Raw genomic sequence first — 27,614 nt, 5'->3', positions numbered from 1 at the left:
CGATTGCATGAGTGTCATACCTGGCCAAGTGCTTTTTTTATGTTCATTTCGACAGAGACGAGTGGCTCTATGTGGACATAAGTGAAATCGGGACATTTTTTTCTCACAGCGGCGTAGTTAAACATTAAAACGACCAATAAGGTTTACGGCGCGTAGCGGGGAAAGGAGAATAACTAGCGAATTCGAACACGGGCGTATAAATGCCTAACCTGATAAGAAAAAGACATTACTTCGTTTGCCATCAAGTAAGACTTTCATTGCAAATTGAGCGGTAAGCAAGAAAGAATTGGTGAAAAGAAATCGAAGATCTTATCTGAAATTTTGAAGTAGGAGGTGACAAAAAATATAGAAAATGTTCAGTACACCAAGTGATATAAGTGCGAGATATCCTTCATATCAAGCAGCTGGATACGCAGCGACAAGTATCTCTGGATCTTACGCTAGCGGAGCAGCGAGTGCCGCAATGCAGCTTCCTGTTTATACAAATCATACAGCAGCAGCCGCACTGTCTTCTCCAATCAACCAAGGTTTTGCCTCAGGTGCAGGACTCAACTATGTTGGTCATCCGGGAATCCCACATTCTGGGACAGTGATGCCTCAAATTTCAACAGCAATGGCTTCGGGGATATCCCCCCATCAGTACCCGTCAATGGCGCAAATGGCTCCAAACATAGCCATCAGTCCGAATATGGTGCCTGGTTCAATGCATGTCAACAGACAGGATAAGAACTACAGGCGAAATTACACGCACGCGAAGCCACCTTACAGCTACATCTCACTTATCACCATGGCTATCCAATCATGCGAAAGCAAAATGATGACGTTAAGCGAAATATACAGTTGGATCATGGAACTGTTTCCTTTCTACAGACAAAATCAACAGAGGTGGCAAAATTCTATAAGGCACAGTCTGTCATTCAATGATTGTTTTGTAAAAGTTCCTCGTTCTCCCGATAAACCGGGTAAAGGTTCCTACTGGTCGCTACATCCAGAAGCAGGAAATATGTTTGAGAATGGATGTTATTTGCGACGCCAAAAGAGATTTAAATGCGAAAAGAAAGCTTTAATAAAAGCAACACAACGTAAAGGTGAAGGTTCAATCGATGATGACGATGTACAAGTACCAATGATGGATGGATCGAAAGAGCAAATTTTATCTGAAGTTCATTCACAAGGTCAGTTAGAAATGGTTAACGGAGTTGAAAACATTGACACGAAGCCATCGTTTGAAACGCTGCATCCTCCCAGTTCGGGATCAGCAATAACATCCGTGGCATCTGAAAATCATAAAGAAGCAGACGGGAGTGTGCCACCTCGAGATTTGACGCCACGTCACGGACATATTCAAATCCCAGGAGCTTCTGAAATCAACTTACCCCTACCTCCAATAATGCCTACGTATCAAACGTATCCGGCACCACTTGGAGCACATCACCATTTTCTTCCACAACATGGTTTTATGACAGCAGAACAAGGATTTGGAGGTCAATATGCTCAAATGTCAGCAGCAACTGCTGTAAAACCGGATCCTCAGTCATTCGCTCATCCATTTTCTATAAACAGTTTAGTAGGGGACCAGCAAGGACGAGATTTCAGAGCGTATCACGAAGCTATGTACTATCCTGTTCAGGCGGCTTTACCTCATGTGTCAGTACCGAATTCCGGATATCAAACTCCGAATGCAACTTCTCAACAACATTCTCCATCATCGTCTACAGCTCAGCACAATCAATCGGCGATGACAACTCAACTTGAAACAGTCAATCTGGCAACTATGAACGAAAGGCAAAACTTAGCGGGCATTGCAGCAGCGGGTGAAACATACTATCCTGTTCCCGTCACATCGATGCCCTCGCATATTCCAGAAACAACTGGCAACGTGCCTTGATCAAGTAATGTGAAACTATCAAAACACGTATACCGTAAATACGTTCTTTAAATTAGTGCGTATTTTGATGCAAACATTTGTTCCAGTGGCGAGTGCTTTACTAGTAAAAACTATGTATTGTCATCCACAGTATCTAAGTTTACGAATATACATTCTATGCTATGTTGATCTTTCAGTCAGGTACAGCTGTGAATTTGTCAGATTTAATATGCGACTTGTTTGAGATTGATAGTCAAACGTTACCTTCTAAAAATTAATAATTCAGTACGTTCTGTGTTGACTATCAGTAAAATATATTATTAATCCGCGAACAAAAGTTCTGTTTTATGCTATTATTTGGATGCAGTTTATCCTCCGATATGTACATTGGTTAATTCCGCATCAATTCTAGATAAAATCAACAACGCGAAGGATTCCCTCAAGCCTAGATAAATGGTACAATTTCAAACGTTTTTCTTAGCTCAATAATCGCTGATGCATTTAATGTTTTTTTTCTAACCGTACTATAATTTACTATGCCAAGTTTCAATTCTGTAATCAATTATTTTTCTATTTTTCTTGTTAATCTATTAAAGCACTGTACGAAACGTCAATTTATTATTGTTCACAAAAGGGGCCGAAAGTCTCACCGAATGAAATTGAATTTGTTTGTATTTAGAGCTACGGCCTACGGCCGAATTGTTTCATGATCGAATCTAGAACAAATTTGGCCAGAATTCTTTCTGATTGTTACTGTCACTCTGTACCACCGCGTCTGGTTTCATTTCAGAGGGATAATAAACTGTTGCCTATTTGGTGATGACAATTCATGGTATCAGGTTTTTCTATATCCAGTCTCATGGAAGTAGATCTAGGTAACTTGAGTCGCGACTGGATAGTGTCGATATTCGCATGTAACATACAGGAAAGGTAATCCAAGATAAACAACCCATTTCACTGTACATGTCATGTCATCCCGTCACGGCTAATTAGTTGACTCCTCTCTATCAAAGTTGGATATCATTATGATTAGGGCGAGTATTGATAATCAAAATTTTTACTCCGCAGTGCCACCTAACGGATCCGTAGTTGAATACTTGAACATCTTTGTCCCCACCCATGGCTGTGAAGTCGGAGTTGTGCACGCTTTTATTGAATTCGAAGACGGAATTGCAATTTTAAACTCCTCGAAGTTGCAGTCAGAATTCTGAACTACTTGGAGTCAAGAGTCGGGGAGTTAATTTCGAAGTTTCTTCAACTTTATAGCACTGACCAGTGACCACAACAAAAAATATTTGGATCGTTGTTGCAATATTATGTCAAAACACTACGACATCACAATGATAAATAATAAAAAAACATAAAAAAAAAAGTGAAATCAATCATAAGAATTGTTTAAGCTATGCTACAAAAAAATTCTCGTTTCGAAACAAACGATTGAAATCTTTATATCACAAAGGGGCCTCAGGCGTAGTACTGTGCGAGTGTGCGTAAACACAAAAGTTCCATTCTACATTACAAATTGCATTTTCATTCGAATACCAAATTAGTTCAGTGTTGTGGCCGGTCAATATCAAGTAATCAAAGCAAAATTCGCAAAGTGAAATATGTAGCAACATTCAGAGAAACTTAATAGATGATTTGAGATAATTATAGGTGGAAGGTCGAAAAAAATATTTGTTAGCAATACCAGCTAAGTATAAAAATAGCTTTACTGTTCAGTATTTCATACGTATAAAAGTAGATTGCACAAAAGTGGACGTGACCAATGAAGACGTAGTAGGGATAAAAAATGGTAAACAAATCTTTTTCTTCTTTTCTACACCCTATTTTCTAAAACTTCAGATGACTTGCAAGTATCATCGCACCCTATCTGGCTTAGCATGCAGCATTATAGGTATCACTATTGGTGTAATTTGCCTTGATGTTGTTGGTTCTGTTGTGATCGGACTCTTGTTCTTAGTACTCGGATCTTTGGGTTTAGTGTTCTATATTATATGGCTCATTCATGAAATCCGCAGAAAAATGAAAATAAAACGAAAATTACGCCGGACTTCTAGGAATATCGTTAACCAATCTGCAATAGACAGTAATGACGTAAACAATACAAGGAATAATTATCCAATGCACGACAATGAATGTGCATCTCAGAGCCCTGCTCTTCCTCCTCCATACAACATCCATACTCTATTTCAACCATGTGATGATTTCACGCAATCACATTTGACATTAGAAGATCGTGAAAGGTTAGGTTCTCGGCTCGAAGATGGAATTTTGTTACCTCCCCCACCCACTTATGATAGTTTGGTGCCACCGCCATCTGTATACAAAACAACTACTATTTCAACTACCTCACAGTCAAGTATAACAGCGACTCATCTCGACAGAGCAAACCTGAACAAAACAAAAACAATGGAAGAGAGCTACCAAGGCCATAAAAACCACCGTGGAAATTTACAAATTCCCATCCCAGTTAATTATGTGACGCTCACATCACACATTCAATCAACTCCTACAAGGATACCCCAGAGACAAGATTTTTCTAGTCGGTCAATCTCAAACCTGGTTTGCTATTACAATTCGACAATTGGTGATAGAACTATGGAAAATACTGAAGAAGAAGAATCCCATCCTGGAAATAATTCTGTGTTTATAACAATCCAAGTTCAAGTTTAATTGAGGGACTAAAATACTGTACTGACATTCGACTCGGGAATTTTCTTCATTGAAAGTTGGAACATACAAAGTCGGAACGAAATTTTCACGAACAAATCAGAGATCCCATGATTAACTTCAGTAGCCTAACGGCCACACAAAAATCTGATCGTGAAAATAATTCAACTGAAAATTGCAAATTTAGTAGCACCGTCGTAAAAATTAAATCGGTACCAATAGGTCTATCTGAGCACCGAATTTGCAGAAAAGATTAGCCTGGCATTTCCCACGTGATCGCGCAATATAACAAATTTTGTGTGGAATATCAAGAATCACATAATGTTTGGAAGAAGTAAAATCTTTCCTGAAATACTGAAAATTTGAAATCGATTGGTCCAGTAATTGCGGAAAAAGTTTTTATTCTCAACAAAAGCAACCCCAACGAAAATAATTTTGCAAAATAATCCACTTTGTGTCCGATGATAAATAATTGGCTATGACGAGTTGTAGGCATATCCATTAACCTATCATAAACGGAAATATATTACACCAATCGCAAGGCAGTCTTCGACCTAGTATTTCTAAATATTAATAAGTATAAAAAACTTTTTGTCGGTTCGAAGCCTAATGCTGTGAAAAGTGAGCAACAATAATTTTTATTTAAAAGAAATAAAAATGGGTTCGTAAAAAAGTGTCATTCATGCATTCGATCGAATATAACAACTGTTTACACCAGTTCCCTTTTTGCATATTCTTCTGTCATTTTTGTTATTTTGAGGTATGCAATAATCGTTTTAAAAAACTCATAATATTGTTAATTGATGACTACTTTTTATGAAAATAAACTTTCAAAATTGGGATTGTAGATGCTAAGTGGATAGAAAGATAGTTGAAAATACTTAAGTGGTAACATTCATCTTCGAATATTCGAAAAATGAGGTGAATATAAGAGCGCGATGGCTTTTAACGTGAGGTAGATATGGAAGTTGCGCAGAAGGTTTCATTCATCCCTCGGTTGGAATTTTTGATAAAGATATCTCACAAGATTTAACCAAGCAACATCCTATTCTTGGAGACTTTTGGCAAACGTCTTACACGCCGTCACTAACTGGCTTTGGATGCAAAATCTCATAATTATCTTTCTAATCACGCTATGGTCTTGAAAGACAGCGTAATTGAAGATTTGTTTGCATGAAAAATCATCTTAAAATATATGATGAAGCTTAGCCAAAGTGGATTTTTCACTACTACAGCAGTGTAGATGCATACATTTTTTTGCAAACAAATATTGCTCGTCTGTGATGCTCGTCTCCCGCATTAAATTTGACTATGCTACTGAAAGTGTTTTCCACTTAATTAAAAAGGGGCTTCAAGAGACCACTCTCCGTCACTAGGTATGCGTCGAGTACCCTGCCGCTGTTTACCAGAATATAATGCCTGTTTTGCTCAATAAATATAATATATATATATTTCGCTTAGAAAGATTCAAATATTAAATATTTTCAACTCACGGCGGATGTACATGCAAACTTGTAACCACTAATAACTAGTCATTTTCTTTTACGAATACAAACCTAATATATGACTCATCAGACAACCATCTATCTATTTATTACTAATTGTGAACCCCAATATTAGGAATTATTGTGAGGGCTATGCTATATAATGAGCCACATGCATTTACATATCTTATCTGATCACAGCTGACCAGTCATGCGAGATTCCACGTGTTGGCGTAATATAGCAAAAAATAGAAACTGCTGGGATGATATATATATCGAATGTACCGTACAAAAAAGCTTTTTTATTTAAAACCTTTTATTGAGCTCGTTTCACAGCGACGATTTCGAGCACAATCTGACATATTTGTGGTTGTCAAAACCTAACGAAAATTGGTTTCATTTTAAGCCAAAAAGAATCAATTTAGATACAGAAGTGAAAGTCGCAAGATTGTAGATACAATATCAAACCCTGGACAGAAAAGCCGAGACGACCCCAATTTTATCAAAATATTCAAATGTGTAGAAACGATTCATTATCAGTTTAAACAATATTACAAAATTATCGACTGACTCATCAAAATCAATTGACCTTATGTCGTTGACGTACATAATAATTTTTCTGGCAACAATTCTTTATGGCTCACAAAATCAGTCTACGGAACCATACCCACCATGTCAAGGTAAATATTTTTTTAGTTGATCATATTTTTAGTAATATTAGTTCACTGGTATGGCTTCTTGAAAATTCAATTCATAATACAATTCATTACATTCTTTTGGCGCTTCGCACAGAAGTTATCTCAATTAATCCTAGATCTGTTTTCTGGGGTAAGCCTGTGTAATATCGATGATAAATTCAGAACAGGCCAAAACGTTATTTTGGGGTACTTGCACAGAAATATTATAGATTTCGTACTCTATATTTTTTACTTTTGATCTTGCCGTTCATAAGTTGGGTTCTTCTAGTTTGTGTGATAGCCAAATCCGGTCAGTTATGTACTAACCAATTTCTTACCATAATCATCAAATTATATATTTAGAAAATGATTGTATTTCTATGAGGTGAAGTGTTTTCTCTGTACGATATAGGTATAGCGTATAGGCTATGGTAATTTTCTCTAACATGAGTAGCGTTTTCATAAGAACCAAAAGGAATGAATGAAATAATGAACTCGATATCATTTCGTTTTGGATGCCAACATCTTCAGGTCCAGTATGTGAAGTTTCGAATTCATCACATCAGCTCGAGACAAGCAATTTTATGAAAGTTTTGTGTTTTTCAAGGTCGAAGCGCAGATGGCAGATCTCCCACATCGCTTGTGCTAAAAGGACCTAAAGGATATTTAGACTCTAGGAATATGTATATGAGCGTGCAATCTGGATGCAGAATTGAAATGCCTCACGATTTTGGCACCGAAAAACATACACTTCTGTTATATGTAAAGCGTGTTAGCCTGAAAAGTCGGCGAAATGTACATATTCCTTGTCAAAGAAATTTATGGCTTTATGGTGAGTTGATGAACCGCTGTAACCTGGAATCTAGGTTTAGGTAATATATAACTGATGCTATCACCTAACTATGATATGGAGTGATTCAATGTGCGGCAACACTAGAAACACTTGAAAAGCCCGATGCCAAATAGACCTTTGTAGTTTGTTGCATTGACTTAATTGCAGTAATGGACATCAGTGAGTCAGTTTATTCCGGTAGTTACACACAATTTAATTTATTAATATGACCAATGATATCACTCCACATATTATTACTTAACTAAATGAATATTATTACCTAAATAAATAAAAGCAAACATGAAATCAGAACTTACAAATATCAAAATTCCAAAGCCTAATGACAAAGGTGCGCTCACTAAAAACACAAAAAAAAGAAAGCGACCTGCGGGAGAACTCACCGATGCCAGATCATTAGTAGACAACAGACAACCAAGTAGGCTCAATTAAATATATTTAGGACTCGCGTGTTTTATAAATTAAGGGAATAATACATGCAATTAATTATTTGTATCAAATTCTAGATAAGACATCAGTACATTTACTCAAATACGAATCCACTGCGTTTATAAAATTAAATGATTTCACTAGACTGGCACGACTATGGAAAATACATATATATTGCGAAAGAATGGCTACTCAACTGGCGGACCGCGGTCCGGATCCGGACCTTTCGGGTATTCGATTCGGACCGCGCCTTATTCTTTATTTTGAATCATTAGCACCACTTTTGAAGTATCCTTTTATCAAATCACTTTTATAGATTTATATACATATGAAAAGAACTATAACGCCATAATAAACAATCTTGATTGTCTAATAATCATTAGTCGACGAGGAAGTGCGTGTTTAAGGATGCCGAAATATAATTTCTGAAAAAACCAGACCCAAATATTTTTGAAGTTTCGTATGCGGATCTTCGGTAAAAATAGTTGAGTAGCCATGTAATTTGGAGACTACAACCTAGTGTCCATAGTTATAATGAGGGAACATTTTTTACACTAGGGACGGACAAAGTTTCAACTCACTATAACTTTGAGCTATTCAAAAATCGGAGAACCGAAAAGTTCTTGTCCGCCAAAATTTGGTTATAAAATCCCGACTCTTGAAAGGTGAATATTCAAATCGTTAGTTTATGTTTGAGCATGGGACGATTGCAAATTGTAACATATATTGCCAAATTAAATAAAACTCAATTTTTGTTCTTCAGGCCATAACCTGTGTTTATCTCCTCCCGGTGCGTGTTACGTGATCCAGCGTGAAAATCAGCTATGTGAATCAATGAAGCAAGAACTTAAAAAATGCAGCAAACAATACTGGACATTTGAAGAAACGCCGTATTTTCCTGCGCTTTATCTCTCAAGGCCTAAAGCAGCATATTTACCATCAGCAAATATATTCTTCGAAATTGGATATACATTTATGTCCTGCACTGCAGAAAGTAAGTATATATCAATGCATAACTACTGGTACCGTAAGGTAAGCTATTGCAGATTTTGCTTTTGACTAGTCTGTCAAATTACAACTATTTCTCTTTATCAGAATGTTCAGGAAAAAATATAACTTCAAATAATCTAGACTTCTTATTAGATCAAATAAGATGCCAATTTATACATACCGCCCTCCAATATATTTTCGTTCAAATCCTTATTACTGCTGTTCTGTTCTTCGTAAAAAAAATCATGTTAAGGTAATACAGTTAATTCAGTTGAAAATTGACTTTTTTATGTCATGTTTAGGTTAGAGATGTACCGATGTATCGGTATCGGGTATCGGCAATATCGGCCATTTTTTCCGTATCGGCCATGTATCGGTATCGGTTAGATTAAGGCCGATATTTCCGATATATTTACCTTTTTGATATGGTTCAAAATGTTTTAAAAGATTAGTTGGAATACTACTTTTTAATTTATTTTTTTTCTGGAGAGATTGTGAGCTATGAGCCATACATGTTCCCACCCCCGTGAGAGAATATTCACGTGTTTTAGCTATTTATCAGCCAAACTAGCTCAACTAATTTAGATATTTTCGCTGTCAAATTTTTATATTGACATTTTTAATATTACATAGTAATTATGAAGAAATATATCAACACAGCACATAACAAAAAGCAATCAGGCGCCCGGTTTTAAATCATACAGTGGAATTGGGGTCCTTATTAACGGCACATAGACTTTTGGCACGGGTATAAATTCTGACTGTTTGTCGTCAAGTACGAGTGCCATTTAATCCGTCGACATCGATAAACTAAATTCCGACACAATTATCTCTCTACGCAGGTATTAATTTTAATTTTGTTTAACTACACAACTATTTTATAGATATATTGACATGACCGCCTAGCCCTAGACTGTCTCAAAATATATGATTGCAATTGTAAAATATTATAAAATCTATTTCGTTGGAAGAGATCATGTTATTTTTACTAAAAAAAACTCCTCGACGGTTATAGGTAGGCCTTCCTTTTGTTGGTGCTGATTGATATTCTTTATTCATGTTGCCTTTGACTTATTGCGTCGACGATTACGAATAGCCACGAAATACAATATTTGTAAAATGCTTTTAATTTGAACGTAGGACGGCGGCGCTAGAATATGTGCGTGATATTCGATATTCTTTTAAACACGAATAACGATATTCGAAGGTCGCGATATTAACATTAAATTCAAATTTGACACCCCGGCTTATGAGTTTTCTAATTGAACACCGAGATTACGAGCGTTACTGTACAACGTATCTTAATCAGTTAAAGCAAACTCCAAACATTAATTTCATATTATGCGACATATATATCTTTTTTTTTCGATCTGAAATAATGTGTACTATGAACAACGCTCAAAGACCATTGTTTTAACCCGTCTGCCCTACACAGCACCCCTAATTAAGTAATAATTACATAGTATCGGTATCGGAATATCGGCCTTCTTATAGTATCGGCGTATCGGTATCGGCGTTTTAGCTGGTATCGGATCGGTATCGGCGACAAAAGTGGTATCGGTACATCTCTAGTTTAGGTACGCCGATTACACACTTTCAGATTGCAACAATTATTTTAGGTGCAACCTTGTTATTCTCATTGATTTTCATCGCTATCTTGCTGTAAGTATTATTAACAATATTAAAATCGCCATATAACATTTGATGCGTGTGGAGGGCAGAGATTAAAACCAGCAACATTTAGTATGTAGTAAGTTTCTCTTTTATTCAGTGATTGTCAAGCGTTAATCCTGTAAATTGCAAAAAAAAATACTAAAGTTACCACTGTGTATTTCAGTTTTGAAATATATTTCCCGCTTGCAATAACAATTTTCAGAATAAGGACAGCATCACGTATCAAAAATAGTTTTCTGTTGTATATTCTTAGAGTTTAAATCTGACTTCCTTCAGGCTATGGAGATATATATACCGGTAGTTGTAAATGCTGTAATGGCACATATGTGGTCAACTGCATATAAACTCATTACCGCGAATCGTAACGTTTTCTAATTTTTCAACAAGACGGCAGCCAACCTATTAACAATTACTCTTTTTTTATCATATTATTGTTGTTGGCTAATCTTATTACTTTTTTTAGATGCTCCAAATTTTGTGAAAGATACAGGCGTACAATTCATTAAAATTAAGTTCTGCGAAGTTCAAACTATCTAATAATTCTCAAAATGGGCAATGAAAAAATATACTGAAATATGACGATTGCGAGGACGATACTAATCACAAAACGCCGATGAAAATGTCAATATTGTATCGACGACCTGGCGATGCAATAATTCCCATTTCTAAGACTCGATGACAATACGACTTCTGAACGATTTAATAAATGAATTATTCTCTCTTTACTGAAACATTAACCAACAAAATAAACAAAACAAGAAAACGTTTTTGATATACGTAATCGTTATCTGACACCATTCATGTTCAGCAATCGCAGAATCCAATTTGCTATTGAAATTAAAATAGCAGTCACAAAGATTGCACCCAAGTGTACAGACGCGGTATGGAATCTGTATGAAGAGTATTGGTCGTAGGCAAAACAAGGACTCAACGAAGCAATTTCGAAGTTCTGTACTCCCGAGCCGCCATCTTGTTCTACAACGATTGCTAAACGTTCATCAACGAATTTGTCTGGAATACATGAGGAAGGGTGACGTTCCCACGTATAGTTGAAGCTGTTTGTACATTTTCCGTAATCACGTATTGCTTCTTTGACGTTGACGCACGGGGATTCACATTGCGTAGATAAAATAGGACGTTCACATATAGCAGTGTTCATGTTGTGCTCAATGCAGTGCTCTATAAAAATTAACAAAATTAAAACTTAGCTAAAAAAACAAGTCTAAACATGATATTTGAATATAGGTTACAGATGAATAGGGTTTTAAAGTTATTATAGGATAGGATTTTTATATACATATCCCGGGGAGAGGAAAGCCGAAAATACGACATAATCATATAGAATAGAGTACCGTGGCCTCTCTTTTGGTTGCCAGTCCAGGAGATTAGTTATCTAGTAATTTGGTTTAGATGCATGGACTTTAGGGTGAAAGAAGCCGAAACCGACCATCGCAATCCTCTCGCACCTAATTATCTTCCTCGGCATTCGAACCTGATAACCCACGCAGGTTTATCAGAAGTGTGATGGCAAGTGTATTCCTAACGCTTACCACGATGCGCCAATCACTGAGTCAATTTTGTTAACAATACTTTTCTAGAAATCTACTTATCGTAGTTACCGATGTGGGGATGGGAGAATTCATTTTATTCTTAACGTAAAATCAGCAAACATTTTTGCCTATTGGTGGCTTGAACAAAACCTAGCTCAGAGTGAAAACCGTATAAAATGTACGTATATGAATATATGTATGAATGAAAAAATACATTAACTACTTACTTTGATTTAAATACTGTGGCACCCAGAAATCCGTTGATATAATAAGCAAAATAGTATTAGTTTTGTTTACATGAGATGCTCGAAACAATAATCCATCCATACTTTTCGCCAACTTTTTCAAATCAACCTGATATTCTTCTAGATACGCGACCTAAATCGTAAGCGAACGTAATTTTACTATTTTGATCACATCAAGAAAAAGTTTCAAATGTGTAAAATATTTAAAAACGAAGTTCAACTTTTATTTTCCTTCAACTGTACAAGAGAGAGGAATGCTCAAATATATGGGCACGATGAGTAAATGAAGTAAAAGAATTTGACCGAATGTCATATGGAAACGCGTGCCAGATGTCATATAACAAGGTTCCCTTGAAGTAAATTTGGGAGTGGAATACCGGGACCAATAGGACTCAGGAAAAATTAAAAATATATAATAAGGTACTTCTCCATCTATTAGTACTGATAAATTCGAAATCAATTGCGAAAGAAGCGAAAGCAACAAACCATGAGCGCAACCCAACCAGAACAGCTACAATTTGTCCAAACGATCGTCCAAATTGAAGTTTAAAAATATGAAGAATGAATTATAAAATAATAAAGAAAGTATACAAATTCCGAAGAGAAAGTTTTTCACAGTTACCTAATAATGATAGTCAATCGCGCACCTCGATAAAACCTTTTTATGAGGAAAGAAGTACATAGAATATTATTTAAAACATTTATACTGATCATATTATACGTTATTTATTAGTGAATTGAATATATATCATTTTTTGTGGTATTGACATCTACCTTTCATCTGCATTTATGAGTTGGTAAATTCGGGAATTTAGTCCACGTTTAGTCTAACCAATCCAGAGTAAGAAATAAATTGAGAAAAACACAGGGTAAGGAACGGCAGCGACGATAATTTAGAAAACTTGGCTCATTCTTCAAACAAAGAAATATTACCACCAACCTGTGATACATCTACACATTGTTGTCTCACCAGAATACCTAAACGGACAAGTTCGTCTGCTATAACTCTATGTGCAGAAGTCACGTGATAATTGGTTTTTACAATTTGTTCAATGGCTGCATCATCCATTCCAGCAAGAGCGTTGTCGAATATAACATAGCCTGCAAAAAAGGTCGGGAAAAATTATTTATTGATTACTAAAAAATATCGTATTAAAATAACAAAATACATACAAATAATATGTCGACGCCAATATGTCTTTTATTGGACACGAAATGTACATATGAATTGTTGTTCTTAATTGTCTTGTGGTGTGGCTAGGGGTTGTTGTGAGATTTTTTTTTATTTTCGGCAACTACTTGACCAGTCGATTATAAATTTTTAGTACGTAAAGATGGTTGAAGCCACTAGGAAGATAATAGTTTTTTTAGTTCTTTCGATAAGCATGGCGCTTGATATTTTACCCACCATCATTTAACCGTTCTGTTTTAATTCATGGGAACACTTTTCAACATTTTATCTTCGTAACCATATATTTCAACCTTGTTAATTCGTTTGATTATCGGTTTCAGTTAGGATTACACCAAACCAACTACCTAATATTTTTCTATGCCTTTGTGTCGTTGTATAGGTATGCGTATGATGCAAGGATGCTGTAGCCAGGATTTAAATGACTATTTTTATTGGATTCAAGAGTCTTGCCGCACGTTAACATGAATGTAAATCTGTACCGTTAAGTCATTTTTTAAACATAACCTTACCTGCCAAATCTATCAAAATGCACTCAAAACCGGAGTCTCTTTTGCAATCTTTAACTGTTGATCTCAGGATACTTTCAAGAAACCGGATCCGCATGTCACCTCCCATGACACCAACAACTTGCTTAGATACCTTATCCGTATCTTTTGTTGCCGATACCACAATAGGTTGCGTGATCGTTACCACTACACCGGCACCTGAGACGTCCAAATATGGAGGTGACACCGCAGCGGCGTCACCACAATTGTCACCACTATTTGAAGATTCACATTTCTGAATTTATGAAAAATGACTTTGAGCAATGTGTGTTGCTTTTCTCAAACGTTTCGAGACCTGAATTACGTAATGAGTATTGATAGAACCAGTCGTAAGCTAACATTGGGTGAGTCCTTAATATGAGAATGCTATTAATAATTAGATATTGGTTTTCATGATACCTGAAATACATTTCATCCAATGCCGCCAGAAGTAAGAAAATAACAAAAAAAAATTTTGATAACGTATTCTAGCACAGAACCTCTATTAGCGGGCTTTGAAAATATGTCACAAAAATTTCATGCCTTTCCCATAATATATTCTCCTGTTAGCAAGGCTTTAGCTTGTTGATACCAAGGCCTATGGATAGGATTGTATGTTTTAGGCATCTGAGTTCCTGGAAAGATGCGAAACATTCCATTTTCAGAAGAAAAATATCGATAAATAACGCTTCGACGTAAATCATTATCCGATGACTCGTCTCCTGCTTGTTTTGTTGTATTGCCTAATTGATCTTTCCATATCTTGTCCAGCCTGAACGTAAATACCACAAGGAGTGTTGGAAAATAACTTGAGAAAAAAAAGTGAGCTAATTTTTGGGTACTCCCGAAGTATATGAACCAAGATGGCGGACACCGGAACGTAGTATGTGTACCAGGTTAGGGTTCGGCTATAATTTTATTCCATTTCTCCTTATTGTACCTGTATTACGAGTTCGGGGACTATAGCCAAGTGATTCCCGTAGTATTTGTACCTAAAATTGTGGCCTTAAAAACACGAAAAACTTACTTTGCAGTGACTCTGACAGCATCTCTTATACCTAGCTTCAGGTTAACTTGAGCGGCAATCTCTTCAGGCGTCCGCCCCAAGTTAATTTTTTTAGCATCGTACATGTACGCCTTTAATTCAGAAACCCATTCTGATGTTTCAGGTTGTCCGAGATGTTTCCCAATATTTACGAATGAAGATGGCGCAAGAAACACCGTTGACTTTGCACCACTTGATAAGCCACCGTGATACTGGCACAACTGAGCAGGTGGAGAAACGTCGAACCTATAATATTCAATTTTACTTTATAGTATAATGCATCAACATTAGGTATGTGATTCAAGTGTCTGTGTAATGGATCTGTATAAGGTGGGAGGGAGTCGGGAAAAATTTACAATTAATTCCGAATCGTGAATCCGGATTGAAAAAAGAAAGGTAAAATTTGACTCCAACTCCTAATCAGGTTGAATTTACAATTGATTCCGAATCGTCAATCCGGATTGAAAAAGGAAAGGTAAAATTTGACTCCAACTTCTAATCAGGTTGAATTTACAAATGATTCCGAATCGTGAATCCGGATTGAAAAAGGAAAGGTAAAATTTGACTCCAACTCCTAATCAGGTTGAATTTACAATTGATGCCGAATCGTGAATCCGGATTGAAAAAGGAAAGGTAAAATTTGACTCCAACTCCTAACCAGGTTGAATTTACAATTGATTCCGAATCGTCAATCCGGATTGAAAAAGTAAAATTAGACTCCAACTCCTGTCCAGGTTGTCTCCGACTTGTTCCGAACTCCGAGGAAATCATTTTTAATAACAAACAACAACAAAAACGTGGAATATACAAGTCTTCTTTATCAGACTGTTAATAACGATGACTAAACTTTAAAGTTGTTGAGTTTTTACGGAAGATTTCAACTCTGTTTTACCACTATTGAGAGTCTGCAAATATGATTTTCAACTTCGGCGAGTTTAAAAGCAAGACTCCGGATTCGACTCCATTGAAAACATGCATTCGGCTTCAAGGACTTGAATGTAAGAATGATGTAGAATAAATTAAGAGGTATATTCGAAGTCATTCAAGAGTTATACGCATACGGATACACAGGCACAAATCTAAAGAACATGAGATAAATATCTCCCGCGCAAATAGTCGCGTAACTCCAACTAATAGTAATGTATCATTGATCTGAAAGATAAAGATAATATATAAATTAAGTCCGCAAATGACAAAATTCGAGTCAATTCAAATTGTGTTCAGGATTTTCAAACCTACAGCGGAATAATATTTGATAAAAACGTTCATTGGGCGTAAGTTTTGTAAGAAATCAAAAAAATATATTTTTAGATAAATATCTCATTATTGTATTAGGAACGGCAGCACCGATAAATACCAATGATATCTGACATTTCTCAGTTCCTCGTGATCAAATGACGTCACAATACGAGAAAACAGTTTCGGACAAAAAGATTGGAATGGATGCACGTTCTGAATAGCAGACTTCGAGTTTCAGCGTACATTAATAACAGTCTATAATATAAAGTTAGTTTGCTTCACATTTTTGAATAGAAATAGTTAATTTTACATGAATTTTTATATCACGTTTGTCACTGAACAAGGCTTCGTATAATCAGTTATTGATATATAAGAACGTCTTATTCACTAGACAAAAATATATACCCGATCCCATAGTGTACCTGTGATATAGAAACTCGAAATCTGGAGGTAAATCTTGTGGAGTAAATTTTAATTGTGACGCAACATCATCTTCTATGACGACACACACAATAAGATGACGAATTTTCATACAAGAATAACTCAAGTAAGCATCTCGAGTCTCGACATTTCTGTGCTCCTAAAATAAGATACGTTTTTGACTGTTATATCATATGTATAACTACAAGCCAACTTTCAGATCACAATCCTAGATAACATAGCACTAATGCAGCGATTTCAACCGGGAAGGTATTCATCCCCAAGAACTTTTATTTTGTTAGTGAGAGAAACTATGATTTCAATGTGTGAGTAGTATTACTTATTTCGTATTATTGCAATGAATATTGATCTGCACAATACAAACCATTCAAATCTTAAAAAACGCAGCATGCGAGCTGTGAATATTACTATCTTATGGCATATTGAAGATTAAACGAAAATTAAAACTGAGTTTTATACTAAATAAGGGGAAAACAAGAATTTCAAATCCGACAGAGCGGTGAATGTACGTTGAGAACAATAGTCTTCTTTTACCTTTATTTACAGAGATTTTCGAGTTCAATTAACCATATTTTTAACAGTATATTTATTAAACGTCATACAGTAAAAATAAGGGCTGTTCAAAAAATTAAATCAAGCGATTTGATCATGGAAATAATCTAGTTTGATAACACAGACCTTTAAAATTGATTTTTTTTGCATTCTGCAGCTCAAAATCTAACAGATATCGTTTTTTTTTATCTTAAAAATGACTATATAACTATTTCTAAACTTCGCTATTTAGAAATGCACATTTCTACACAAATCTAAAAATTACCTGCGGTATCACCCTTTTCGTGTTGACTGACTTTCTATATATCTTAGCTTCATCAACTGGCAAATCTTTCTCATTCTCATCATCTAATACGGATTCCAAAAACTGTTTCACTTCTTTGGTTCTTTCGAAAGCGCCAATTTCAGTCAAAACTGGGTCATCTTTTACACTCGATGGTGAGGGCAAATGTGGATGGAGCAGTACACGTCCAGTTTTGTCCATCACAAAGGCATAGCTTGCTTGACCACCAGCGTGAAAATACGTCACTTCAGCCATCATTTCTCTCATAGATAAATCAGTTCCGACGACCCCAACCAGTCTATCTGTAAATTCACTAAATTTGTTTTTTTCATGGAAGAATTTTGAAAACGTTTTCCGAAAGGGAACGCTTAAATGTTATTATGTATTTTAAAGTTTTCAAACATTGATATGTACTCCAAGCGCATCTACATCGGCATTTTTATTTTATTTAAATTATTGATACGTTCTTTATGTGATTAGCGCTTGACATCGAGCCCTTTGTGACCCCTATGTAACTATGCATTAAATTTTGTTGGGGTAGTGCTGTATCACATTTCACTAAGGAGTCAGATTTATAAGTAATGACGCAATGAGCATTTTTATCTCCGGATCCTTGTATCAGATGACTATAGTTATATCGTCCGTGAGTAAATGTAAACACCACTGAAAAAGCTGGATTTAGTTATTGAACATCACATCAACTAATTTGTTGGGATTTTCGAATACGTGTGACTATAGGCTGAGGTATCACATAAGCTATTTATCGGTCAATGCCACGGACTTCAATCGGTTGCGATCATTCTTATTCTAACGAGCACATGTAACGTTATAGTAAATGTCTACTTTATTATGCAACCGAAAAGAGGAAATATAATTATTCAGCCCAAATTGAATGATCACGATTGAAAATTGAGTGACAGATATTTATCATCCACGGATATACCGAGAATAAAATGAGAAGTATGTTTTCAACTTTATCCATAGCTTTATTAAATCGATTAGAACGCGTGGAATAGAAATACATAAATTTAATTTAAAACGGGGCTCTCGAAATAAAAATAACTTTCCTGACCTCCCATTACAATTGAAGATGCTGCAGTAACAATCATTCCCATTCCACCAGCATCATAGTATGGAACGCTCCATATTACATCGTTCGAATTCTGAAATATCGCAAAAAATTATTCTGGAGGCTAAAAATACACTCAGGATGTTAGAACGACGGAACTTCGATAATCAAAAATGTTTCGACCAAATTCTCCACAACCATAGCAATTTTTCATACTACGTTTCATGTCCTCACTTGGATCAATGCTATGTAAAAGCAGGTACTTATACGTTGCTGTCCGGTTGTCCATTTAACCAATTTATTACACTATGGGCGAATTGGTGGGCCTAGGTTTGAAACCGAGATCTTTACCCGAGATCTTTACACCGTGCCAATATCCTTAAGTCTAACGCTCTAACGACAAATAGGCCACGTGACAACGATGAAGATCAAATTTTTCACTATGTAGAAAAACAATCACAATAAAAAATGAAATATTTCACCTTGTTTGATACAGTAGCAAAATAGTTGTAGTAAGATCCCATCTCAGATCTTAGATATTGACTGTCAGTTACTTGTCGAAATAAACCTTTACGTGGTGACGGCAGGTCACATGACTTCGCACCACTAGGATGACACAATGCTACATCTTCAGACTGAAACATAGACATGGCATTGTAAAGTAATATTTTTCTTTATTTACTATTATTAGTTATGGTCAGTTTTTCACAAAAGTATATTATATTGTACTTGACTGGAATGATAACAAAAAACTGGTGCTTCCGAAGTATGCGAACCAAGATGGCGGACATCGGAACGTAACATGGGTAACAGGTTAGGGTTAGGCGATACTTTTTTTCCAATTTTCCTTATTTTAGTCCTATTATCAGTTCGAAGACTAGCCAAGAGCCTCCCGTAGTATTTATACCTAAAATTATGGCCTAACCCTAACCTAGTACACATATTACATTCCGATGTCCGCCATCTTGGTTCGCATACTTCGGGAGCCCCTTTTATGTTTCTCAAATTTAATATCTCACCTCTTTACACTTTTCTACGTCACGTGGCACGTGATCTTGCCGAGACATTGTTTCGATAAAATGACCGAATGTTCCTTTACCAAGTGCATAACATAGAAGAACAACGCTGTTATGCATATCTCTATTTCGTTTGTGAATGAGATCTAATATCCCGATAGGACGATCGCTTGGCTTACCGTCCGAAAGAAAAATAATACTTCGATGCCGTGAATATGCAATTTCCCTTGGTGTCGATTTTCTAGAAGAAAGTCAATTATCGCATTAGACTGAGAAGCTCTTCAGTATAATGAGAGAGAGTAATGCTCAATGTCAACCGCAGTGTCAGTAAAATTTTGTTCGATGTTATGCTCCAGGTTTATGGATTTTAACGAATGTCATGTGTGCCCGTGTGATATAAAAAACGAGCAAAATTTGCTGCGATGGACAACGAGAAAAATACATAAAAGTAAAAGCTTTCTAGCCACTTCTTCCTTTTTAGGTCCAGGAATCGACTGGTTCAGTATTTTCGTAGAAAAGTTAAAGTTGAATAATATTCCAGCTACTATGAATGTTCAAAAATTAGGCTGAAAATGAACAGAGTCATTCGAAATCTTTTATCTACAACTCTAACATGAGTAGTCCTCACGCCTTCATTGCATACAATGCTATGTACAAGTTGCTATTTTGGAAGATTCCGGATACTTTTCGGTTACGCATTTCCTACTCAATACCATGTACCCTTCCTTTTACGTGAAGTTTGAAACCGATAACCCGTGATGCTCAGTTTGTTAGACTCAGCAATCTAACCAATGAGCGCCCATCGTTACAATTTACCTATAAACACAAAGTGGCATTGAACAGTTCCTATTCGACGAAAGACTGAAACATACTAACCGAACATACCCAACACCACAAGACGACGTGACGTCACTTTCCAGTGCACTGTATAGGAACTTGAAAGCCATTATAAGGCCTGTTGTATAATTCGTACCACCATGTGACACCATTCCAGACACAGCCTTTGTTAAATGATGTATATTTCTTGGTGTAGCATCCATCATGGTATTATCGTAGCATGTCGGGGTACCTTGTCTTCATATAAAAACGTATGAGATTATGTAATATTCTTATAAATATTATTTTCCACGAATGTTTCAAAGCTATGGACTCAGACAATCTTTTACCTATAACCGCATTTAAAGCAACCATATTTCTTATTTTATTGGGTCACGCAAGGGAAAAATATAGTTTTGATTCTTTCTGATCTAATCAAGCTAATGAAATTATTTGATCAATCACAAGTTAAAAAATCAAACACTGAATTATCTAAACAAGTTATATTATTATGTAGATATAGTTATATTATTATTTGTATTAACTTGTGAATGTTATGATATTGGTAATACAACTAGTTGAAAAAGGGAACGAACAGTCAGCACAGTAAGTTGTTTAAAAAATTTGTATTCTATATGTTTAATTTGTAAATTTTTTCTCGAAAAATCCTGGTCCGAAATTATCATGTTATAAGCAGTTTATTTACTTTAAATGTTTCTGAAAATAAATCTTACTTCTTTTGATACCCGTTGTAATTTTTGTGTGAAATTGCCTCTCCTGCAATATCTGACCCAACGGCGTAAGCATAATCGGAGAATCCAATTACTGCCACTCTATCATCGGGTGTGAGACTCGATAGTATAGTGTTAGCTGCATGTATTGCAGCAATCATACGATTTTCTTTCTCCATTGAACCAGACATGTCAATCAGTATCACGGTGTCTTTTGGAATTGGAGCGCTTGCTTGAACATACCTATATCATAATCAGAAGGAAATATATAGCCATCAAAAATGGGTCTATTCAGCAAATTGAATGAGCAATTATTGAAAATAGAACCTTTGTAAGTACTGAACGGAAGGAAAATGCCGAGTGAAATAGACATAGCACTGTGCTTTATCAACCAGGTAAAACACGTTAATTTATACTTTAACACAGTGGTTCCCAAACTTTTATATTCGCGACCCCAATTTTCATAAAATCAAACCCTACAGATACTCGCGACCCCACAACTGGAAATGTTCAGCAACTTCCAAAATTAATATCTAATATATTATATCTGTATATCAACTACTAGTAGACGTTGACGGTGAACATTGGCCCAAAAAATATATGAACGATTCCGGCAATGCGCCGGAAAAACGGGGAAACCTCAGAAGATTTGATAACACATGGAATCGTTTGAAAACCACGGTGTAATAATCTCTTAGATCAGAATTATAACAATTCTTTGGCGAAACATAGAAGTACTTAATAAAACGTGGTAGATTGTAAGGACGCGTACGATATTTGGAAATAGTAAGATTGTTTTTAAATATACATTAACTCAAAATCTTATTTTGTATATTCCAACAACGTCTTTATTATTTTTAGTTCTATATTAACATATTACAGATTGCTCATTTATTAATTCGAAAGCAAAACAGAGCATGAATGTAAAATAAAAAAAAGGAGTGTACGGAATCACATCTTCAAAGTGCCTTTATTATGCTAGAACTTGTTGTGGTTTTGTGTTTGACTGCTCGGAACGCTTTGAAATTTTGTATGAAACATCTAAATACGTAATATTGCGATACGAAAATGTTTACTTTTATGTGGAGGCGGGGTGGACAAAATACACAACCTAGATTTTAGACTCGTGCGCGAATTAACAAAGCGCTCTCGCAAATGATCGAAACCTAAAGATTAATAATTACTCGGTCAAGACCCGCTTGTCACTTGTCAAACACCTGATAAAGGTCCAATCGCCGAATAAAGCAATTTACTTTGTATTTTCGATAACCAAGCGGCTACACTTGTACAAAATCACAACCCAACATAATTTCTCGCAGCATGAAAGTTTTACCGAGCAATTTTGGCGCCATGTTTGAAAGAAATTAGGCGACCCTGGAAAACCTTCACCCACAGTTTGGGAACCACTGCCTTAACCTAAGACACCAAGTTACTATTATTATTACACTTCGCACTACCAGACTCACTTAGACTTGAACTCAATTGTTAAAAGCAAGCGACTTTCTGTGCTTAAGGTGCTGATTTGCTGTGATGATTACGAAATATAAATCGCCTCATTTTGTTCACTCACCACGGTCTAAACCTGTTATCGTACGATCCACAATTCGGTACTGAAGACGCTGGGAAATTCAGCAATGTTCCACTGTCACTGCCGAAATATTGCGATTTGATTCCTGGATAATTTTCTAGATTTTCCAAGGAAGATTTTAGGAAATCGTCATCAGGAACTTCGTGAATTTTTGTTACAATTGAAGATTTCATCGTACACAAGGAGTTTGTATCAACCTATAAGATCGCATAGGAATATATGAAATTTGAGCATTATAAACAGCGATTCAGTTGTTGAAACTCAAAAATCGCATAAGCTAGGATTCACCAAAGCGTATATTTTGGCTAGTCACACTTCATTTGATTACCATGGATACAATATATTGGTTGAAATTTACAGTTGCAAATATAAACAATGAAAATTTTGACAAAATCCGTGCTGAGTTTTAGCGGTATTTGAAGTCCGATATAAGTACCGGTATAATAATTCCCATCGTCTTACAGTGTTACAATTAACTTTTTTAGTGTTTCAGTTCAGTAAGTTACATACTCATAGATATCCTGTTCTAGTGATCTGAAATACAGGCAACGTTATCACATATCACTCACCTTTCCAAGAAATCTCCCATCGTACGCCAAATTCAAATCAAAATCGCTATATTGGCAACATTCAGTGTACTGTCCCCAAGACGATTTATTGTAAGAATCTATGACCGCGTCTTTGAGATGTTTTATAGCTTTCTCTCTCGACGAAATCTTATTTTCGATGTTATTTGCAAGCTCTTTCACAATGGAATCACCCTTCAATTGTTCATTTCCGAATTTTTCATCCTCAGCTAAGTGATTTTTAAAAGCTGTTGCTCCCAGAATCTTATTTGTAATGGTTATAATTTCATTTCCAAATTTACTGGCATCGGCGTCTGCGTTTTCGGCAACGCAAAATAAAATCGAAAAAATAAACGCTTTTGATAGAGCTTGAAGTTGCATTTTCCTCATTGGCTTCGAAGCAGTACTCTTAAACAATTCAGCATATGTCGAAGATTACTATGATTTTCAAACAACTTTTGCTGTCACAAATTGCACGAGGCTGCGCAAGCGCAAGTCATCCTGGGCCTTTTTGGGAAATTACCCGGTGATCTTACTTTGCTTATTATGACATCACATTTTGAATGGAATATCATTAAATTGAATATCAAAAATACGGTTGCCAGTTATATCAATAATACAGGGAGTCCTCGACTACGACGCAGTTCCGTTTCTGAGACTCTGTGTAACCCGAATTTCAGTGTAAGTCGGAACATTATACTGTACAGTGGTACAGTGCATGAATTACTCTATACACATCGTACTGTATTGTAAAGTATGGTACTGTACACTAATAAAATGTACAAATAATGCAAATAAGAATTTTATCAGAAAAACAGATAAAAAATTCCACAACACGTAATGAAAGCAAACACTGTACAGTATCTTAACATCTTTTTTTGTGTTGAGTCCATAACAAAGGGCAAAAGTAAAAAAAAAACGATCAAAAAAGTTACGAAAAAACCGGCTTAAACAACCAAAATGACGTACAGTACCTGGAACTGTGTACAGTACTGTATCACTGGAACTGTGTACGTACAGTACTGTACCATGTGACTGAAGCTTAGTGATTATACGTTCATAATCGTAATAGTTCGCAATTGGTCACGTCATTTACGATGTAAATAACGAAAACCAATGAGCCCAGATTACTGATTTTCTTGATCACAATGATCCAGTTTATAGGCTTAAATATTACAGTACAGTATTATCTTTTATATCTGTATATGTTCGTAAAGTGCGTTCGTAACCTCGAAACAGCGTTATGGAGTGCGCGTTTGTAACCTCGAAACATCGTAAGTCGCGACCGTCGTAACCCGAGGACTCCCTGTATGTAGTATCCTACGTGACAAACAAAAATTCCAGAATAAAAATTATAACAAACATGAAATGGAACGATGTTTGGAGTATATTTTTGGGCAGTCTAAAGAGGTTTAACTAATGTTTTGGTTCACTCCCGTTGTATTTTACTGCGGCTGGACTTTCTGTGGTAATATTTGTGCTCCCAGTTACATTTTCCTGTGCTTCTGGTTAGAACAAAAAGGAATGTTACCAACGATGATACCAGAGACAATGCATAACAACAAGACGTCAAGTTGCCTTTGTTTATTTTTTATAATTTAACGTGAATCTGTTGGTCACTATCTGACATCTAGTGGTAGTTTGCTACTTACCGTCGTTTGTACAACTTTTTTGCAGCGGAACGCGGGTGGGGTGGCGTTTTAGGAAACCTTAAAGAATCTTTGTAATAATAGAGAACAGTCTGTGGGAAGTGGTAAAGAAAGGCGTTAATGGTAGGATATACTGGAAGATCATCACACGAAAAGCATCTGTTCAAAATATCATCAAGCCTTATTAAATGGTGAGGCACTGTACCGGTACCAACGGACCTATGCCAGAAACAGCTTTGGACCAAATTAGCAAGACAACTGCGATCAATTCGTTCTCCGTACGAAGTTTTGCTTCAAAATTAATTTAGTTATCGGTGTTTTAAATCATATAGTTTGCTCATTCGGTATTCATATCCAGTTGCACCAGGACATTAAATTACTCCATACGGTATGTTAGAATGTTAAAACGCAGCTGGTTTACAAATAGGTAATGTAGTTGGTTTGCAGATATTCATCATTCAGTTTTAGTGAACCAGAATAACTGTTCAACACGCTGCTGTGCAGTTAGTCTGCATGTGCAGTTTTTCTAATAACAATGGGGAAACTGAACATCGGATATATTCAGAACAGGTGTAAAGTTGTATTTGTATCCTTTTTGCTGTTAGAAATTGGTGAGATTGAACAATACTTGGGGTAAGAAAAATAGAATGACATTGTCAAACATTTTAAGATATATATATGTACAATAATTGACGGTCGATGCATGTGTATTGTACTGATAAAATGTTTTATAAATATATTCCAAATTCTAATGAAAAAATACAGTTTTCAATACTAAACCGAAAAATGTTGTTTTTCACTAGTGTAAGTTTTGAGGAAAATGGAAAAATTGATGCAAGCAGTTATTGACTTGTCTCCAATTTTTGTTTACAGAGACTGCTGTCGATATTTCATCTTCAATATGTCAAAAAAGAATGCGTTCCATGCTCAGTCTTTGTGAGTGAGGTATTGCTTGATCCCTTTTTTGTGCATGCCTCAACATTTATACTGCTATATACTACTAGTTATGTAAAATCTGTGATGATACCTTACTATATTTCTAATATTGGACGTTTCCTCGACGCTTGATCCCTGAAAGTTCTCTCTATATGTTATCATTGCAAAGTTTTCACCGTTGATTTAGAGAGTGTTTTGGAGTGTTGGCGCTTACAAACTGGCTCACATGTTCAAAGATAATATTATTATTCAAAACAATTAAACACCGCTTATACTACAGATAGCTGATTTTAGGCTAGTGGTTCCCACTAGTGGGAAATTTGGGAGTTGCTGGTGGGAAATAGAATGCCCCTCTAAAAATATACGCACAATCTTGTGCGTTGAATTGCTCTATTCGATGAAGAACACTAGTTTCTTTACACGGATCGTCACTATCTCGAGATGCTAGATGCTCGCAGGGTTTCAACTTCTGCACCAGTTGCAAAGCCTTTTTTACAGGAAGTCTTACCAATTTAACCAAAAAATTATCCTTGTTAAGGGAGTCAATATGTAGTGGGAAATATTAACTCATCCTAAATCGTAAGTGGGAAATTAAGATAAAAAAGCTTGGGAACCCCTGGGCTAGTCTATCGCAGCGTTTGCGGTATCCATTTTTGATTATCGTAACTAAAGTAAAGATCCTCGGGAGACACAATAACAATTAATTTTTTTTATCCATATTTATTTTTCGAAACACAACTGAAAAATAACACGCAGAACTACAAAAATGGGACAACGTTTACAACCACGCTTGATTATCTGCCTGAGCGAAAGAAGTGTCTGAGCCGCGGCATAAACTTCAATTGTTACGTCATTGTTAACTTATTGCTGATTTGTAATTGTTACGGAAATAAACAAGGAAATCGATCACCCCCCCCCCCCCCCCCCCCCCCCAAAAAAAATTTTTTTTTTCGAGAATCCATTCTTAATTAATCCACCAGTTTTGTGGCAATCTTGTCTCGTCACGCTTGCTGATTGTCATTGTTACGTCACAAAGACTTGACCGTTGGCTCTTATGGAAAATACTGTACCCCACCGAGAATCAACTATAGCTGCGAAAAATTTGTCAAACTGTCATGTTCTGTGCTTCGGCTAACATACCCTTGCGTGGACATTCCGGGAATAGTGGGAATTTTGTGAACCTTCTTCTATTTCATATCGACGCAGGGGATGAAGATTTGAAAAGGCGTTTCGCTCGAATGGTCGGAAACGCCAAGTATACAGAAAGGAAGCCCGATGATACAGAATGAAATTCTCAAGGTAGCAAGCAACATGATAGTGCAAGATATCGTTATGGAGGCTAATAAATCGTTTGTGTCCGTAATAGCCGACGAATAATGTGATATTTCTGGGAAAGAACAACTAAGCATCGTTTTGAGGTACGTTAAAGGTGGTAGAGTGTGCGAGCGCTTCACATGATTAGTGGAAATGGATTCCGTTTCTGCCGAGTCAATTTCCTCAAATATTTTGACCCACCTCTCTGGTATAG

At 36.1% G+C, this 27,614-nt stretch overlaps 3 protein-coding genes across 5 annotated transcripts; 2 read left to right on the top strand and 1 right to left on the bottom strand.

The window, feature by feature from the left end:
- Positions 1-37: 37 nt before the first annotated feature.
- On the top strand, positions 38-2,492 carry LOC120339218 (forkhead box protein A2-A-like). Its single transcript, XM_039407303.2, has one exon. It carries the CDS (start codon positions 353-355, stop codon positions 1,886-1,888), a length of 1,536 nt encoding a protein of 511 aa, XP_039263237.2. The 5' UTR covers positions 38-352; the 3' UTR covers positions 1,889-2,492.
- A 4,118-nt stretch (positions 2,493-6,610) lies between these two features.
- On the top strand, positions 6,611-11,236 carry LOC144427366 (uncharacterized). 2 transcript variants are annotated; one of them, XM_078116495.1, is made up of 5 exons: positions 6,611-6,704; positions 7,309-7,533; positions 8,744-8,974; positions 10,548-10,632; positions 11,108-11,221. In XM_078116495.1, the coding sequence occupies exons 1-5, from the start codon at positions 6,617-6,619 to the stop codon at positions 11,148-11,150; spliced, it is 672 nt and encodes a 223-aa protein (XP_077972621.1). In that variant the 5' UTR covers positions 6,611-6,616; the 3' UTR covers positions 11,151-11,221. The 2 variants fall into 2 exon arrangements, with proteins under 2 accessions (XP_077972621.1, XP_077972622.1); XM_078116496.1 differs by lacking the exon at positions 10,548-10,632 and having other exon boundaries at positions 11,108-11,236.
- A 90-nt stretch (positions 11,237-11,326) lies between these two features.
- Positions 11,327-24,052, bottom strand: LOC120339883 (VWFA and cache domain-containing protein 1-like). Of its 2 annotated transcripts, none has more exons than XM_078116493.1 (15): positions 23,505-24,052; positions 22,918-23,132; positions 21,351-21,590; positions 20,677-20,874; positions 19,804-20,041; positions 19,267-19,419; positions 18,788-18,878; positions 17,698-18,017; positions 16,862-17,019; positions 15,183-15,446; positions 14,699-14,927; positions 14,141-14,411; positions 13,380-13,540; positions 12,422-12,572; positions 11,327-11,823 (listed from the first exon to the last, which is right to left on the bottom strand). In XM_078116493.1, the coding sequence occupies exons 1-15, from the start codon at positions 23,889-23,891 to the stop codon at positions 11,429-11,431; spliced, it is 3,471 nt and encodes a 1,156-aa protein (XP_077972619.1). In that variant the 5' UTR covers positions 23,892-24,052; the 3' UTR covers positions 11,327-11,428. The 2 variants fall into 2 exon arrangements, with proteins under 2 accessions (XP_077972619.1, XP_077972620.1); XM_078116494.1 differs by having other exon boundaries at positions 20,686-20,874; positions 23,505-24,050.
- Between the last annotated feature and the right edge of the window lie 3,562 nt (positions 24,053-27,614).

Source organism: Styela clava, chromosome 9 (assembly GCF_964204865.1).
Source record: "Styela clava chromosome 9, kaStyClav1.hap1.2, whole genome shotgun sequence".
In the NCBI taxonomy this organism is placed as follows: domain Eukaryota; kingdom Metazoa; phylum Chordata; class Ascidiacea; order Stolidobranchia; family Styelidae; genus Styela; species Styela clava.
The sequence above is the reverse complement of the archived record's forward strand: the minus strand, read 5'-3'. Positions and strand labels throughout refer to the sequence as shown.